The following is a 16,550-nucleotide window of genomic DNA, read 5'->3' as shown; positions in this document are numbered from 1 at the left end:
CAATGCTCTACTTCTTTTGTAAATAGTTCTCTTCAGAATAAAACATCATTTATACGATACTGTCTCAGCTCTCACCACTTTACTGTGCCCAGCAGCAAAACAAGCTCATTTTTTGAGCTGTCATTTAACAGCCAACAGCATCTTTGGTGCTGCATCAGCCCATGAAATTCAGCCAGGTAAAGCCACTGTGTGTGCTTAGGGGAGAAGGGGCCAGGGCAGAAACATTTGAAACATTTGCCTCTCTTGGTGCACAGGAACACCTAAAGGTGGGTAAATCATCTCACCTTCCAGCCACTGCTGTCCTTTACTGGCCCTGGGATGCAGGCAGACTCAAACTGGAAGGACTTTAACCAGCAGACACAGACAGTGACAAACAGCTGGCAGCAGCTGGAGCTCAGGCCATCCACAGCTCCCCAGGAGTCCCCAGGAGTCCCCTCCAGCTGCTCCTCCCAAAGGGCACAGACACAGCCAAGGCACCTTCCCAGAGCAGCTTTCCATCTCTACCAGCCTGGGCAGGGCAAGGGGGTGCTGAGGGCACAGCCACGGCTGCAGGTCCTGCACAGATTCATTAAACACAGAAATTCTCTGGGAAAGTGAGGAGAGACTCCAGATGATTTTTACTCACCTCGGGACAAGGAGCTTTTGAAGCTCACTCAATGCTTTTTGTTGAGCAGAAAGACAAAAGATTTCAGCACAATCACAGGCATTCTCACTTCACACAGAAATAAGTTCCACCTTCCTCTTTCATTCAAACTAAAACAGCAACTAAACATTTGAAAGCATTAATTATGTTTTTTTTTTAATATCCCCTCTCAGGAAATAACCCTTCACACTCAGCAGCAGAGCTCACCCCTGGCTTGCCACCCTCCACCTCCAGGTGCTGGACAGCAGAGGAAACAGAGCCTCAAAAAAAGATTTGGCAGCTTGTAACCTTTATTTTTAGTTTTTTAAAATTATTTAAAAAGCATAATTAGAAACTTCCATTACAGAAATAATCCTAGCAAACCAGTTAGACATTCCATTGCTCAACATTTAGGAAACTTCACATCAGCACCACTAGAGACACGGTCCCCACCCCTTCCAATTGAACAGTGATGGCAAGAGCAGAGGTAACTGCTCCTCTACAGCCAGCTCTGGGGAAAAAAAAAAAGAAATTCCCACTTTTAAGCCAGGAAGCTGAACCTGGATTGACAGAATTCCAACCACAGCCACAAAAACCTGGACTCAAAGAGGACCAATTTTTCCATATAAGAGAACACTCCAGGCTTGGGTGCACCATTTCCTCATTTTATTGCATCATTTCCAGTAAATTCAGACACGTTCTTTACTTCTGCCTATATGAAGTTACTCCCTCCTAGATCTGCACACAGCTACCAACAAGATTCCCAAAGTAACACAGCTGGGCCCCTCAGTCTGCAGGGGAACCCCCCAGCACAGCTCCAGGGACTGGCCCAGCTCCTCCAGCACACAGCACATTCCACACTGGAGAGCAGGCAGGAGGGACTGGTGTGACCAAAGCCACCGCTTTGCACAGCCCCTCAACCCTGATCAGAGCTCAGCCCAGCAGCACCATCCCAGCTCACTCCAGTTTTGGGTTACCAATGCAGGATATGTGAAGAGAAGAGGTGGGTGAAGGCAGCTGGATCCACATCCCAGCACCTGAACCCATTAAAAACCCCACGTGTTGCACATTCATCGTTTGCACTTCGGAAAAAGTCTTTAAAGTGATTGACTGTGATGTGATTGTATGATCAGGGCTCTCACCACAACCTGAAAAATCTAAAAAAATGCAGGCAAAATAAGTGACTAAAATTTAGCCTCTCCTGGAGAAAGGGTGAGGAAGGGAGAGAAGTGGGCTGACTCCAAGCTCATGGACATGGGTGAATCACATCCTACCAAACTTAGGCCAGCAATTCCACAGGGCTACTTACTGGCACATGGAGTATGTCCAACCTTCAGGGCCTTAAAGGAAGTCATACCCTCCATGCCTTTTAAGGTAAAATTATTTTTTAATATTATTTAGGCAATAATTCAGGTGCTGAGCATGTCCTTCCAGCCCAGACATTTGATATTTTAGTTACACACACACATACACTCTCCACCTTTAACTACATCTATTCAGGCTGAGGAAGTGAGCCCTTGTTTTCCCAGAAAGGCTGACCAGGGCCAGGAAAATGTTGCTGAGCACAGCAAGCCCAGTTTGTTTCCAAGTGTGATCCTCCACCACCACATAACCCAAGCAAGCAAGCTTTCCATCTCTTTGCATTAAACAGCAGTCCTCCTTCCTAACTGAAGAATCCTGGGAATGAACCTGCAGCTTTCATATTCAGACATCAATAAGAAGAGCTCGATTTTTTTCATGCCTTTTCTCTCTCAAAAACAAAAGCTTTGCCACCAAAATTCACATTCAAGTTCAGATTGCCTATTTGTGGACAGGGCAATAAGGAGAAGTTTGGGGTTTTTGGCAGAATCACATGATTTTTGTTCTTCTCAAAAGAAATGGACCCTCACTTAGGACACTGGCAGAACCAGAAGCAGAGGTCAAAGTTGTTAAACTTTGCTTTAAAAAAAAAAAAAGGTTTTATCCAAACAAATCCCACTTCTGCAGGTCAGTTTGTTTTCCAGTATCTTGATACAAACTACAGGAGAGCACAGGTACAGCTGGGCTGCAGCACAAGGAGGTGAAACCCAAGGATCCAGCCACAAATCTGGATGACGGCAAGCTGAAATTCCAGGCCCCAGCAGCAGCTCCAGCTGCCAGCCCAGGGGCTGGTGAAATGAAACCCCAGGCTCCAGCAGCAACACCTGCAATCCTGGTACCTAGAAAAACACAGCCCGAGCCCCAGGAACAGCCAGGGACTCCAGGAGAAGCCAGGGGCCCCAGGGGCAGCAGATGCCAGCCTGGAGCCCAACAGAAATGCAGCTGGAGGCCCCAGGAAGCAGTGCCAGCCCGGGGCCAACTCAAATTAAGAAGTTTTAAACTTTTTCTTTAAAAAGATGAACTCTGCAGTCCATGATTGGTTGACATTAAGAAGGCAGAAGCCAAAGCGACAACAGAGAGGCGAGGCTGGTTAAAGCAATATACATTATATACAAACTCTTGGGTTAATTAGTCCACTTGGTAGGCAACGTCCTTCTTGTCTACAAGGCGCACTGGAATGAGCAGGGGAGGAGAGGGGGGCAAGATTCCATCCGATACCTTCTTGGCACTGCAGTGGGAAGGTGCCAGCGCCTCTTGATAGAAAACATGGAGAAAAAATAATCTTTAAATAACGGCACAAAACTGAGAAAGTCCTCCCAAAGCCTGCCCCAGTGGAATTGCCCGAGTCTAGCTGGAGGGGCTGATCTGTCTGAGAGCAGAGTCTCTGCAGCAGGGAAGGGGCATTAGCAGCACCGCTTCTTCCTTTTACTGTTCTTCGTTAGCTTCACCACATCGTTCTGTTGCTGCTGTTGCTGCTTTGCTAAGTTCTCTTTCTTTGCTCGCAGGACAAGCTCTGTAATGCAGTTAAACATCTGCAAGAGAAACAAGCACACTCAGACCACCCCAGAACTCGGGCTGGCTCCTGTGGGGTGCTGCTCCTTGGAAGCCATTCCCCTTTTCTGTATGTTTCAATAACGTTTCAGAGACCTTCCCCAACCCACTGTGGCCCAAGTGGAAATCCAACACCTTTTCCCAACCCACTCCCAAGCTAAACAGTACCTCTATCCCTTTTTCCAAGCCAGTAAATAAAACCAGGGCAGTTTGGCAATTGAGGCCAGGAGTGAAGCCTGGGCAGTCTTACCTCCTACAAGCATTCTCAACTGTTTCCTGCCTAATAAGTGAGCACTGCAAAGCTACTGAAAATGCAGTGTGAGCCTCCTTCATTTTGCTTTCCCAACTCTTCCAAAAACAGCTGAATGTCTCTTCTTGACATTTTACCCACTACTTGCAACTCGTACAACCTTTTCTTTCTCAATGGGAAGAATGGAATTTTTATTTCTTCCCACACCATTATCCCTAAATCATTCTATCTCTACTCTTCTGAATATTATATTACCTCTTCCACATTAATATTTTCTTTGGCGCTGGTCTCAAACAATTGGATCTCCATCTGCCCAGCAAATTTATAGGCATCTTCTGTTTCTACCACTTTTCGGTCTGGGTCATCATTCTTATTGCCCACTAAGAAAGGAAAGAGAATAAAAGTCAGTTTGGTATTTCAGGAGGCCAGCTCACTAATTAAGATGCTCTATAACTCCCTGATTACCTACCAAGTATCCTGCAGACATCATCACAGTTTTGATTAATTTCATGCAACCACCGCTTTACATTCACAAAAGATTCTGCGCTCGTTACGTCGTAGACAACGATGACCCCGTGTGTTCCTCTGTAATACCTGTGGGGTACAAAGGACAGCAAATGTTAACCCAGGGCATCACCTTCTCTTCCACTGAGCTTCTACAGGCTTCACAACAAATCCTCAAGTTCTGGTAATCAAGTGCCCTCATTTTCTTTCCATTGAAACTCATGCAGCTCTTTTATAACAGCTTGATCCCAGGCTATTCCTCCAAAGCTACAGAGCTCCCTGCTCATTCACTCTACACAAATACATTTCCAAGTCCAAAGTCTTCTAAAATCTTCCTTCTCCAGGTTGTCAAGCCCTTCAAAGATGAATGCTGTCTTCCAGCTACAGGACCAAAGGCAATGGTACCCCCAGCACATGCTTAGAACTGCCTGTGATGTGATGTGATCCTTGGGGCTGTACAAGCCACATCAAGTTCTTGCAGTAATTCTCTTATCTGTGAACGATCACTTACAGACTAAAATTTCAGCAGATCTCCAAATATACTCAACCTTCAGTCACAGTTCTCTTGAGCTCTCAAAAATTTCTGTCTTGTTGAGCGACTGTGTTCTGATCACACCTTCCTACTCAACAGATCCACTCCATATGTGCATTCAATACACTCTGCTACCTTTAGCCATTAAAAATAAGCTTTATTTCAGTTTATTCCCATTAGTCTTGGGCAACTGGCACCTTTAGAAGATGATGCACAAGTCTGATATGCAAGAAGAATATCTGAATTCAGGTTCCAACATTATCACCTGCACGAAGCTACCAAAGACAGACAGTATGTGCACCATGAAAATGCTAAACAGAAAACCAGCAAGCTCTACCTTCTCAGTTTTCAGCCACAATCACAAGGCTACCAAGTACATTCCCTATGGCAAATTAGACAGCTGTAACCCAAAAAATAAAAAGTAATTGAAACAGGAAACAGTTAACAGTGAGGTCTTCATCAGGATCCATTTTTTGTATTATGTGTAGCTTTCTTCTTTTCCTTTCATCCTCTTCTCTTTCTTCTGATCAATATTAAAAATTTTTAAAACACAAAATTCAAGAATCCAGCATACAAAATTGAGGATTTTCCCTTAAATTGTGATAGCATTCCTAGACCTTGCTGTCTTATCACAAGCACTTCTTGCAGTACATCCAGTGCACTCCAGAGATGTCCACTGAGACCATTCTGCTCCTCTTTGATTTTTCCAACTCAGCAAACACACCTTTGAACTTCAAAGCTTTGAACCTAACCCAAACCCACCTTTGAGAAGATCTCAAAGCTTCAGCTCACTTTGCTACTGAAGTGCTTCAGCAAGTCACTGTCTCTTCCCACCTCCAGCCTCATCATCCTTCTCCAAGAGAAGCCACCTGCCTTTATGCACCATCAGACTTGCAGAGAGGCACAGAGCACCCCCAGGGTCACACATCTTCCTCTCCTGATCCCCTGCAGTGACAGCCCCTGGGCACCAGTGCTCCTCAGGATGCTCTGCAGCAGCAGAACAGTCTGCTCCTACTGCCTGTCTGGGCACTTGCAGAAGACACCCAAATGCTTCTCCCATGCCATGTTCTACCAGTGATTTATGCTGTGCATTTGCTTCCCTTGGCAAGAACTAACTCAGGTAAGAATTACTTATTCCCAGCCCATAAGAAATTCTGCACTTTCAAATGTTCTACTCCATTCACAGTCAGTTCTTTCAACAACTTCAAAACTTGCTACAGCACTGCACTTGTGCTTTACGTGATTACAGCACAACTTTATTCATAACTTGGACCCTTTAGAGGGAAGTATTTCATGGCCTGAATCCACATGTTGCAAAAATAACCCATCCCCTCCTGATACCGGCATGCCCTGCACACCGGTTTTGATGAATCCTGTTTTGTGTGACATCAATCCTGCCAACACACTGCATTTCTCCACAGCAGAACAATAAACCAATTACCTTCAAGCTCTCCCATATCATCACCTAATAATCTTTTAATTCAGCAGCCCCCAGGCTGACCTACCACTCCTCCCCAGCACTGAGCACTGCATTTGCCAAGGCAGCCCTTGGAGAAGCGCGGTGGCTCAGCTGCACCTACGCAGAGCTGCTTCTCTGCTGTGCACACCAAACCCAGCCTGGCATCCCTGTCAGCCCAAGCAGGGGCCCAGCACAGCATCCTGCTGCTCCTACCTTGCCCACGCACCTACATGTTCTCCTGAGCAAAGCACATGATGGCAGGGAGCGGAGAAGGGGCAGCCTGAACGCACCAATCCCACTGCTGACACCTCGTCAGCCCTGCCACGTGTTGCTCCTGGGATGGGGCTGTGGGCTGGACCCTGCAGCAGAGACCACCACAGCAATGGGGTTTGGAGCTCCTGCCACTGGTACTGCCAACCACCTCATCAGAAATAGCTTCCTTTGTGCAAGACAGCAACCCCTGACTCCTGCTGAGTGCCTACCAGCACACACTGCTGCTATTTTTGGAACGGAAAATTGTCTGGCACATCGTTCTAGAAAGGTTGCCAACCCCTCATCTACACTAAAATGTCATTTTCTCTATTGGCTGTTATTACCAAGAGAGATGAGCCTGAGAGATAACACCATGACTACCTGTTATTCTCTAACTCTTAAGTCCCATATCACACATTTCTCCTCAAAAAGCTGGTCATGCTGTTTTCCATCAGCTGTTAGATGCTCTGCATCCCAGATAATATTTAAGGCTTAACAAGTACAGAGAAGCTTCTCCAACCCCAAATGCAGGACAGTACTAGCAAACAAAATCTAATTTATCCTATCCCATACTTCAACTTCCAGAATGATGCAGTGCAGAATTGCTTTTATAACAGGTTGTGGGCTTTGGCGAGTAGAGAACAGATGGGGCTTTTGGCATTCAGGGAGGAGTAGGTGTAAATTTTGTGCTTTTGGCAACCAAGAGGTAGTTGAGACTTTGACACAAGGGAAAGAATGTCTTATCTCCTTCCCATCCACATTTTTGGGGAAATGGAGACCACAGAAATGAAAGCAGAAGAGACCTGAAGTCCTCAATCTGAGCCTCTCAGTCACAGGCTGATGCTGGCTGTCCTCTGTGTGGTGGGAGTGCTCTGCCATGTACTCTGCAAACCCCCAAAGCCAGAATCTGCTGGTGGAAATACCTTCATGAAATACAGAAAATATGTTCTAGACCAGTTATTCATGTTAAGAGAATCCATGAAAGTATCCTGCTGAGCTGAAAGACAACCAAACCTCACCTGTGCAACCTTTGGATGCTTGGTGGTAGCCAACAATCTCCCATACAGTTGGAAGTCCCTAGACCTCGAGGCTTTACATTTAGCTTAGGTGTGGAAAAGGCTTAAGAAAGCCAACATTTAATTGAAATAAACACCTTATTGCTTGTTCTACCACTAGAATTACCTGGGGATTACCCAAACTCAACATGTCCTGCAGCCACCTGCATCCCCTCCTCACATCCCTGAACACAGCCTTGGGAAACATGAGGGAACATTTGCCACTCATTGGGGATTTACTACAGCAAGAAACCAGTGAGAAAGCTCTCAAGATTCCCTCAATTGCTTCCCAATATTAACATCTGGAGTTATAACAACCAGCTCCATGGAGCACAGCAGTAGCTAAGTCACATTTAAAAGGGACACTATGTTGGTCCAGTAGGACCCATATGTTGTTTTTTTCAGGAAAACATTCAACTGCCAAAAAGTGAAAGACAGGGCACTGGTTTCTAATCCAGCTTCTTTGTTCATATTTCACTACTTTGTAGCACACATTTCCTTCCTTTTTTCATTCATCTAGAATTCTAACCATTTCCAGAGACTTCTAATAATCTGGTTTCATACTCATCTTTCTCAAGTTCTTGGAAGCACGTCTATTGCCAGTCAGACCAGTCTTTTAACTACTAGCCTTTTAGTCATATCTGCTTTACAAGACACAGCAATTCTGTCATCTCCAAGATCTTATCCCTCTCTCAAACATGCCATTCCACAGGAAACCATGGCAGAAGGTCCTTCTGCTATCACTATTCATCCTGAGCTGGCATCTGACAGCCATTATGTGAAGCTTGAATCCTAAACCCAGAGTCCTGAATCAGGACAAAGTAGTCCTGTCTACAAGAGGAAATCAAGTACAGGGACTGGCTGCTCATGCATTTTAAGTATTCCTGCTAATACAGCTGCATCCTGGCATGCTAAATCCCTGGTGAATTTAAATCAAATTTAATTTGGATGACATTCCATGGCAACCAGATTCACACAGATCAGCCTCTCCTCCCAGAAGGCACCAGCTATCCCAGTATTTCCACATTTAACAGACAATAAAACCAGCTGCCTTTATACTTCCTAGGCTGAAATTTTCTTGAGCTTCTGTAGAATACTCCAGACAAACTTGATTTCTGTTCCTTAACAGTTTTATTCTGCTTTTCAGCTTTTGACTGTAGCTACAGTCACGTGAAATCAAACTACTACAACCTTTTAATGTTTCCCAATTTTCCACTATTAACTTCCTACCACCTCTACCATTTTGCAGTTCTAAGTCCACACAGCAGAACTACCAACCTATTACTGTAATTACCAGATGGGCTCTAATTTCAGGCTTGCTTGCCAGGCTTGGCTCAACATCAATCTGAACTCTGCCTTTCACTGTAAAGGGACTCCCTGACCTACTGTAATACTGGAGGAACACCTTTTATATTCTTAACTTCAGTCTAAACCTCAATCTAGTCAAAGACTAGGCAGACTACTACGTTCTGACAGGGCACTCACACTCCACCCATGATTTGATGGCCAAGCCCTTTTGTAAGAACAAGCAAGGTTACTTGATTTGTCAGTTGGTTTAGGATTAATAAATCAGTTACAGTACCACTTTGCCAATTAATTAAAAAAACCAAAACAAAACAAGCCAGCCAGAACCATTTCTAAAATTTAACTTTTGTTATGGCCTGGTTTTATAGGTGATATGATTAGGAACACTAGACAGGCACAGCCAACCAACATAGCAAGAGGAGCCCTCATCCCACTATAAACAGCGTTCCCAAAGCTTTTTCCTCAACACTTCAAATGCACTTGGGCACATGAACTTCTTTGCACAGAACTGCAAGAAATGCAGATCTTCTTCCCTGGCCATGGAGTTACCATTCAGTAACTACGAGAGCTCTAAGGCACAAACCCCAAAAAGTGACATCCCCCCAAAGCAAAATAGGCCACACTTGGGGTAAAAAGCAATGCAAAAGGAAGTAGCAGCAGAGTTCCAAGAGGTCATGGCACAAATGCCTCAAACCATTTCATGATCTATCTGAAATGATAATGAAGAAAAGAATTTCCATAAAACACTGCACAAGGTCCGATCCGCAGCTATTCCCAGTGACAGAGGAATCCTTTGCTGGTATCCCTGCTCGGTGTTGGACACACCATGGCTTTCTAAGCTGGCTGGCATCACCCCAGGAGCCAATGCTCGTTCCTGAGCCCAGGGAATCTGCAAACAGGAAGGCCATTTGCTGACTCAGCACAATGGGGGCTCTCTGACTCGCCTGTCACAGCTGACAGGGCTGCAGCACTGCACGGCTGCCTCCCCCTCACCACTTCCTTCCCAAAACTGCCTGCAGCCTCCAACAAGAAGTGATGTCACACACAGGAACCCTACAAGAGGCAGCTGAGGTTTTTTTCAAGCTAAACACTTAAGAAACAATGGAAGTAACCCAGCAATATCCGTACAGGAGTGCAGAGGAAAGGGGCGGCGCACACATCACGGTCAACTTTGCCATTTCTAGACATAACACAGATGTAACCAATCTCATTATTTTCAGGTCTCAGCAAATTAATCAATTTATCAGCTGAAAATTATCCTCCTCTCAAGTAAGAACCAAAGGAGAAGTGAGTCATGAAAGACCAAGTGAAACACATGGATCTTCCAAGAATTATTTTGGTTAAAACCCAAGGAACAAAAGTTCCATTTCCAAGTGCACTTTTCCCTCTTCCCCCCGTGAGCAGTCCACTTTTACTGCAATCAGTTTACAAACACATTTTATTCTTAGTTCCCACCACCACAGCTCTAGGTGTGGTTTCTTCAGGAACAGGAAAAGCTCTGCACATGCTGTTCAAAAGGACAATGAGTTCGAATCTGAATTCCAACCAAGGAAAAGGTTAATATCATGTGGGCGTCTGCTTCAGCAGAACTCCACATAAAGATAGCTGCTGAAGCATTTGTCCTAAAGGAAAACCAGGAGAAATCCTACTCTTCAATCTTCAAGCTGTTCATTAGTTACATGACACTGGCAGAGAGTTTGCACTCTGTGCTTCTGCTGTGCATTCAATCAGAGGACAAACTTGGACAGGCACTGAGACAAGCTGTCTACTACATGCAGTCTAATAACTCCAGTTCTACCAGCAGAGGAATAAGGGAATACCAGCAGAGGAATAAGACAAAGCCACCACAGAAATGCACAGAAGGGTGAGGAACTCTGAAATCCCAGTTCCAATCTCACCAGCACAGTCAGTTCTGACAGAGCTGAGAGAAGTTTCACTGTACAGACCACACAGCTCTCATTAGTTAATCAAGTGAAACACTTCAATAGCTAAACCCCAAGCCTGGCCTATGAGATCCAGAGGCAGAGCTGCCCAGCACAAAGGCTGGTGTTACTCACGTTGATGTAATAGTCCGGAAGCGTTCTTGGCCAGCTGTGTCCCAGATCTGGAGTTTCACCTTCTCTCCATTGATCTCAACTGTCCGGATTTTAAAATCCACCCCAATGGTGGTGATGTAGCTGCCTGGAGGGAAAGTGTGGGTAAGTGAGAACCTAAGGCTTGTTTATTTTGGATGTCCCAAAGCACATTTCTTGAACACTACTTGGCAGCAGCTCTCAGACTGGACAGCAGAACAAGGTTCCCCATATCTGCTTACTGTTTAAAATGCCTTATATCATGCTGATCTACATATTTTTGTCTGTACCTAACAGCTTTTCTTCCCAGCCATAAAACCACTTCTCCCATGCCACCTTTAAAATTAACAGCTCAGTGTTACAAAATGAAACTATTTTTCTATCCCATTGATCAAGAGTATGCACCCAAATAGCTCAAGAAATACATAGTAACTATGAGAGCATTTCACTTGTGAAAATTTTGAGACAACACTTTGCTTTAAATACTTGTGGAAACATTTATTTTGAATACAATCCTTATTTTGAATACTCTGTTGTAGGAGCTTCCTCCCAATAAATTGGTTATATCACAAATGTTAAGTGGTTTACCACAATACTCAATCAATCTAAATCCCAAATGGCTAATAGGAATTCTGCAGAATATAGCACAACCAAAACCACCCAAGCTGTTTCTGGAACCACCTCAGTATTTCAATACTCAGCTGCAAGTGAAGATCAGGCAGGATGGCCTGCACAGGCTTTACCAAGAGATGCAAAGTTAAAAGATGATGTATTCCCAGCACAGCTATCAGTGGGCAAACACAGATTCCTTACAACCAGCAGCAAACCTAGAGCATTTCACTTACTGAAGGAAACAAAACCACTCACCTGAGAAGGTATTATCTGCAAAACGTAACAGCAAACTGCTCTTGCCCACACCTACAACAAACAAACACAGCAAACTTTCAATACAGTCATCCTGGGGGGCAGGGACATAACAATGTTTTATCCATGCATTGCATAAAAATCAGCACATCATTTAGTACCATCCACCTTAACTGTTCATCTCCACACTCTCCTTGGAGATTTGACCAAGCACAGGATGCTCCTGGTAGCAGTGCAGGGAGGGGGCACTTGTGCCCTCCCTCCTCCAGCCTCAGCAAACCTCCAACAGCAGCTTCTGAACTGTGGTCAGTTCAAGAGGTCAGAGAAGAATAGTAACTAAAAGCAAGTTCACAATCAGTAGGTTATATCTGCTAGAGAGAGAGCCAAAGCTGAGCATGTCCTGTGAATTAACAAGTGCTCAGAGCACTGCTCTGAATTCAGCACTACTGAATTCCACTGGCACATCGTGTGTGATGTCAGTAACAGCACTGCCCCCCTCCCATTCCGTGTGGAATTTGGACTGCTCTGACAATCACACCGGGCTCGGTACTACAAAGCTCACAGCAGCATGGCCACGGTGTAACAGGAGCCTAAACAGGAACTGGGAATCACTGTCCTGTACTGCCATCCACAACAGCCTTGCTCCACATCTCACAGGAAGGACACACACCTTTCTGAAGCTGTCCCTGTTGCCAAAATGTTCATGAAACATTCCTCTAAATGCTTTGAGTAGCTCTCCATCCAGGTTTTCCATAACTGATTGTTTGCACCCTGATCACACCCTGCTGCAGGGAAGCATTTTTCACAGTGCTTCAGACAAGAGCTATAAGAAACTCATTCCTGCACACCCACCCGAGGGAATCTGGCTATCTAAATGCCTCCACGTTGTTATCTCTGCATAACATCTCTGCTGTTAATGACCCTTCCTCCCCAAAATAAATCTGCTATGGCATGAATAGGAACTTCAGCTTCACCGAGGTAATTATCTATTAAATCTTTTCAGGTAGAAGTTATCCAAGGTAATTATTTTGATGATATATAACTTGCAAGTTCTTCTTAAGAGAAGACCTATGCAAAGGCTATGCAGAACTCCAGTAGTTCTCAGCTGCTGGCATGTGACAACAGTTACCAACAAAAAATAAAAACCAGCCTAAAAATCTGCATGATTACAGTAAGCCAGGTCTCATTTGCAAAGAGTTCAAATCACCAGCCATCTGGAGAAGCCATGCTCATTCCTCACTGCTACCAAGCTAAGGAAGAAAGGAGGAAAGGAACTAAAAAATACAAAGCTCCAGCATGCATATCTTCAATACATCTGAGCTCAAAAAAGGTAGCAGAGCAGTTCCTGTACTTCAGAGGACTGGTTATTTAGCAAGAATTAAAGCTCTGGAAATACCATTCAATTAAGACAAAATAAGAAATTAAGATAAAACAAGGATGTTTCAGCAGCAAGTGCTGAGCTTCTTGACCAGGCAGCCCTGGCCTTCAGCTCAGTGAAAGGCAAGAAGGAGCCAGAAGCCACAGACCTGTCAGACACAGCAGCATGGCCGAGCTCCGGCAGCCCTGGGCGATGCTGCAGAGCTGCACGTGACACTGCCCTGTCACACCGCTGTGTCACACTGCCCTGCCACACTGCTCTGTCACACTGCCCTGCCACAATGCCCTGTCACACTGCACAGGCTGCACTGCCCTGCCACACTGCCCTGCCACACTGCACAGGCTGCACTGCCCTGCCACACTGCCCTGCCACACTGCTCTGTCACACTGCCCTGCCACACTGCCCTGCCACACTGCACAGGCTGCACTGCCCTGCCACACTGCCCTGCCACACTGCTCTGTCACACTGCCCTGCCACACTGCCCTGCCACACTGCACAGGCTGCACTGCCCTGCCACACTGCTCTGTCACACTGCCCTGCCACACTGCACAGGCTGCACTGCCCTGCCACACTGCCCTGCCACACTGCTCTGTCACACTGCCCTGCCACACTGCACAGGCTGCACTGCCCTGCCACACTGCCCTGCCACACTGCTCTGTCACACTGCCCTGCCACACTGCCCTGCCACACTGCACAGGCTGCACTGCCCTGCCACACTGCCCTGCCACACTGCTCTGTCACACTGCCCTGCCACACTGCCCTGCCACACTGCACAGGCTGCACTGCCCTGCCACACTGCCCCGTCACACTGCCCTGCCACACTGCACAGGCTGCACTGCCCTGCCACACTGCCCCGTCACACTGCCCTGCCACACTGCACAGGCTGCACTGCCCTGCCACACTGCACAGGCTGCACTGCCCTGCCACACTGCCCTGCCACACTGCCCTGCCACACTGCCCTGCCACACTGCACAGGCTGCACTGCTCCCAGCAGGCTGGCAGCTCCCAGAGGGAAGAAAGCTCCCGAACTCAGGAAGTTCTGCATGCTCCCAGTGACAACGATCTCACTAAACAAACCCTGCCTCTGACCCACACTGTTCACACAGAGAAACCACACTCTGGGTGACCCCACACTTCCCACACAGAGCTGTTTGAAGATCTGAAGAGAAGGCTTGCAGGGCCCTAAGCTTCTTCAAGACAGCAAAATGAAACACAACAAAAAAAAATATATAAGGCCTATTGACTTTGCACAATTAAAATTAAAAGTATATTTTGGTGTCAGACAAGATTCTAAGACCCATATCTTACTGAACGGTAGAGTGAATTAAAGAAGCAGATGCAAAGCACAGATCATCTGTATTATTTTTAAATATCTGGCACAGCTGAAATCACCAGCAGCTTTTCAAGATGACCTGTTCTAAAAACACACAAACCTACTACCCCTCTGACAGATTTGCATACAAGGGAAAGCAGATGAGACAGATTATCCTATCCAGTAACAGTCCACTTCCTATTGCAGGGAATAAATGTCAATAAACAAGGCAAGCAAACTGTTTCGTGCAAGCAGGGACAAAGCCATCCTGTTGGGGTTAGCAAAAACAAAACCAAAGAAAAATCAATAGTCAAACTACATAGTGAGATTTAATTACAGCAGAGAACCACAGGCAGTGACAATTCTCACAAAACTCCTTTCACTGGATACACTACAGGGATTTTGCTGAAGAAGACTGAGATGACAAAATTTATTCAATTGTTTAAAATGAGAAGTCTTCCTCAGAGTTTTCACCATCCTGTTTATCTTGCCTGAACAGTTTTGGAACTCATCAGCAACCAACAAAGCCACTGCTCTACTCAGAATGCAGCATTTGGCTGTAATAATCCAAGGCTCCCAGAACTGCCTGGGGTTTAAGCTGCTCTGAAGCTGTTGTCCTGTCTCCCTCCTTAGATCCCTTCATGCAGACACAGTTTAGTGTAGAAAAAACCATTTTTTTGCATGAAGCTAAAGCTTCTGAAGGTGACAATTGCCAAGATCGTGCAACATTAGCCTTTCATCAAGAGCTGTGCCTCGCTGCATGCCGGGACCTGCCGCCCCAAGGACCACACCTCTGTTAAAAGAAGAGGGTGGATGCACCCTTCTCCAGTTTATGGAAATTCAGCTGTAAGCTGCTGGAGTGCTACCAACACCGAGCTGCAGGGACGGCACCAATCCTCCCAGCCCCAGTCCAGACCAAAGCACCAGACACTGGCACAGCTCACACGCTCAGCCCTCCAGAAGTTTCTGAGGTTGCTGAAGTATTTAAAGGTCTATTTTCAAAAAAAACCTCAAACTACGCCTTTATCTCCTCTTTTTAGATATTTGCATCCTATGCTACAACAAGAAGCACACAAAGCTACCAGCTCTTCTAGGATTCATTAAAAAAAATAAGGAACTCTAGAACTGAGACTTCAGGGCTGAAGCACAAAAGAAGTCTTCAGGAATAATAATTAAGATAATAATGACTGTTAAAACGTACTAGCTGCCACACTGGAAACAACAGTCCTTAGGGCAGCCAGCCCTTCCCATCGATCCCTAACCCGCCTGTCACAGGGGAAGGGAATTCCCTGCCCATCCCAGCAACAGATTAGTGGGCGCCGTCAAAACATGCGCTCGCCAAGGTTGATGCCGGCAGCACCGCCGGTGCTGTCCTGGCTTCTACGTGTCTAATCTGCCTTTTCGCAAACCCAGCCAAGCTATTTACCATAATATCCTGCGGTAGCCAGTTCCGCAGGTTTATCAGATAAAACCTCCCGAAGCCCAAGCGAACGCGCCCCGCCATTCACGCACAGCGCGGGGTCCCGGCTCAGCCCCGCGCCGCGGCACCGGCACCACAACGCCGCGGCTGCCCCGGGCGGAGCAGGCCGCCCGTCCCCGGCTCCCCCGCGCCGCCCGCCCCGGCCCCGCCGCCGCACTCCGGCCCCTCACGGCCCGAGGGGCGGCCACCCCGCCAGCGGCCTACCCACGCCCCCGGGCCGTGCCGCCCGCGCTCACCGCTGTCGCCGATGATGAGCAGCTTGAAGAGGTGGTCGTAGTCCCGGGCCATGGCCGGGGCGCGGCCGCGGGCGGCGGAGCGGGCGGGGGGGGGGCGGGGGGCGGCGGCGGCTCCGGCCGGAGCCACTTCCCGGACAAACAGCCGGAACTGACAGCGGGGCCGCCGCCGCGCATGCGCCGGGCCGCCGCCACGGGCCGCCAGCTCCCCCGCCGCGCCTGCGCCGGCCCCGCCCCGCCCCGCGCGCGGCTGCGCGGGAAAACGGCCGCGCCCTCACGCGCCCGCGCCTGCGCGCGAGGGGCGGCGGTTGAGGCGGGCGGC

General features: G+C 47.1%; 1 protein-coding gene across 1 annotated transcript; it reads right to left on the bottom strand.

The window, feature by feature from the left end:
• Positions 1 to 910: 910 nt before the first annotated feature.
• RAB35 (RAB35, member RAS oncogene family) lies at positions 911 to 16,335 on the bottom strand. Its single transcript, XM_054288623.1, has 6 exons — positions 16,232 to 16,335; positions 11,829 to 11,879; positions 10,947 to 11,070; positions 4,252 to 4,376; positions 4,038 to 4,162; positions 911 to 3,513 (listed from the first exon to the last, which is right to left on the bottom strand). Exons 1-6 carry the CDS (start codon positions 16,281 to 16,283, stop codon positions 3,385 to 3,387), a joined length of 606 nt encoding a protein of 201 aa, XP_054144598.1. The 5' UTR covers positions 16,284 to 16,335; the 3' UTR covers positions 911 to 3,384.
• Between the last annotated feature and the right edge of the window lie 215 nt (positions 16,336 to 16,550).

The sequence above is a fragment of the Melozone crissalis genome, unplaced genomic scaffold, assembly GCF_028551555.1.
Source record: "Melozone crissalis strain CALT ecotype California unplaced genomic scaffold, PUWL_Pcris_2 ptg000063l_1, whole genome shotgun sequence".
NCBI lineage: Eukaryota > Metazoa > Chordata > Aves > Passeriformes > Passerellidae > Melozone > Melozone crissalis.
The sequence above is the reverse complement of the archived record's forward strand: the minus strand, read 5'-3'. Positions and strand labels throughout refer to the sequence as shown.

What these genes read in the sequence shown, in the direction of transcription:
- RAB35 (XM_054288623.1), bottom strand. Translation starts at nt 16,283, where the DNA reads ATGGCCCGGGACTACGACCACCTCTTCAAGCTGCTCATCATCGGCGAC. An exon ending in GCTCATCATCGGCGACAGCG is followed by an intron (nt 11,880 to 16,231) that starts GTGAGCGCGGGC and finishes TGTTTGTTGTAG; the next exon opens with GTGTGGGCAAGAGCAGTTTG. An exon ending in TTCCGGACTATTACATCAAC is followed by an intron (nt 4,377 to 10,946) that starts GTGAGTAACACC and finishes TGTACCCCACAG; the next exon opens with GTATTACAGAGGAACACACG.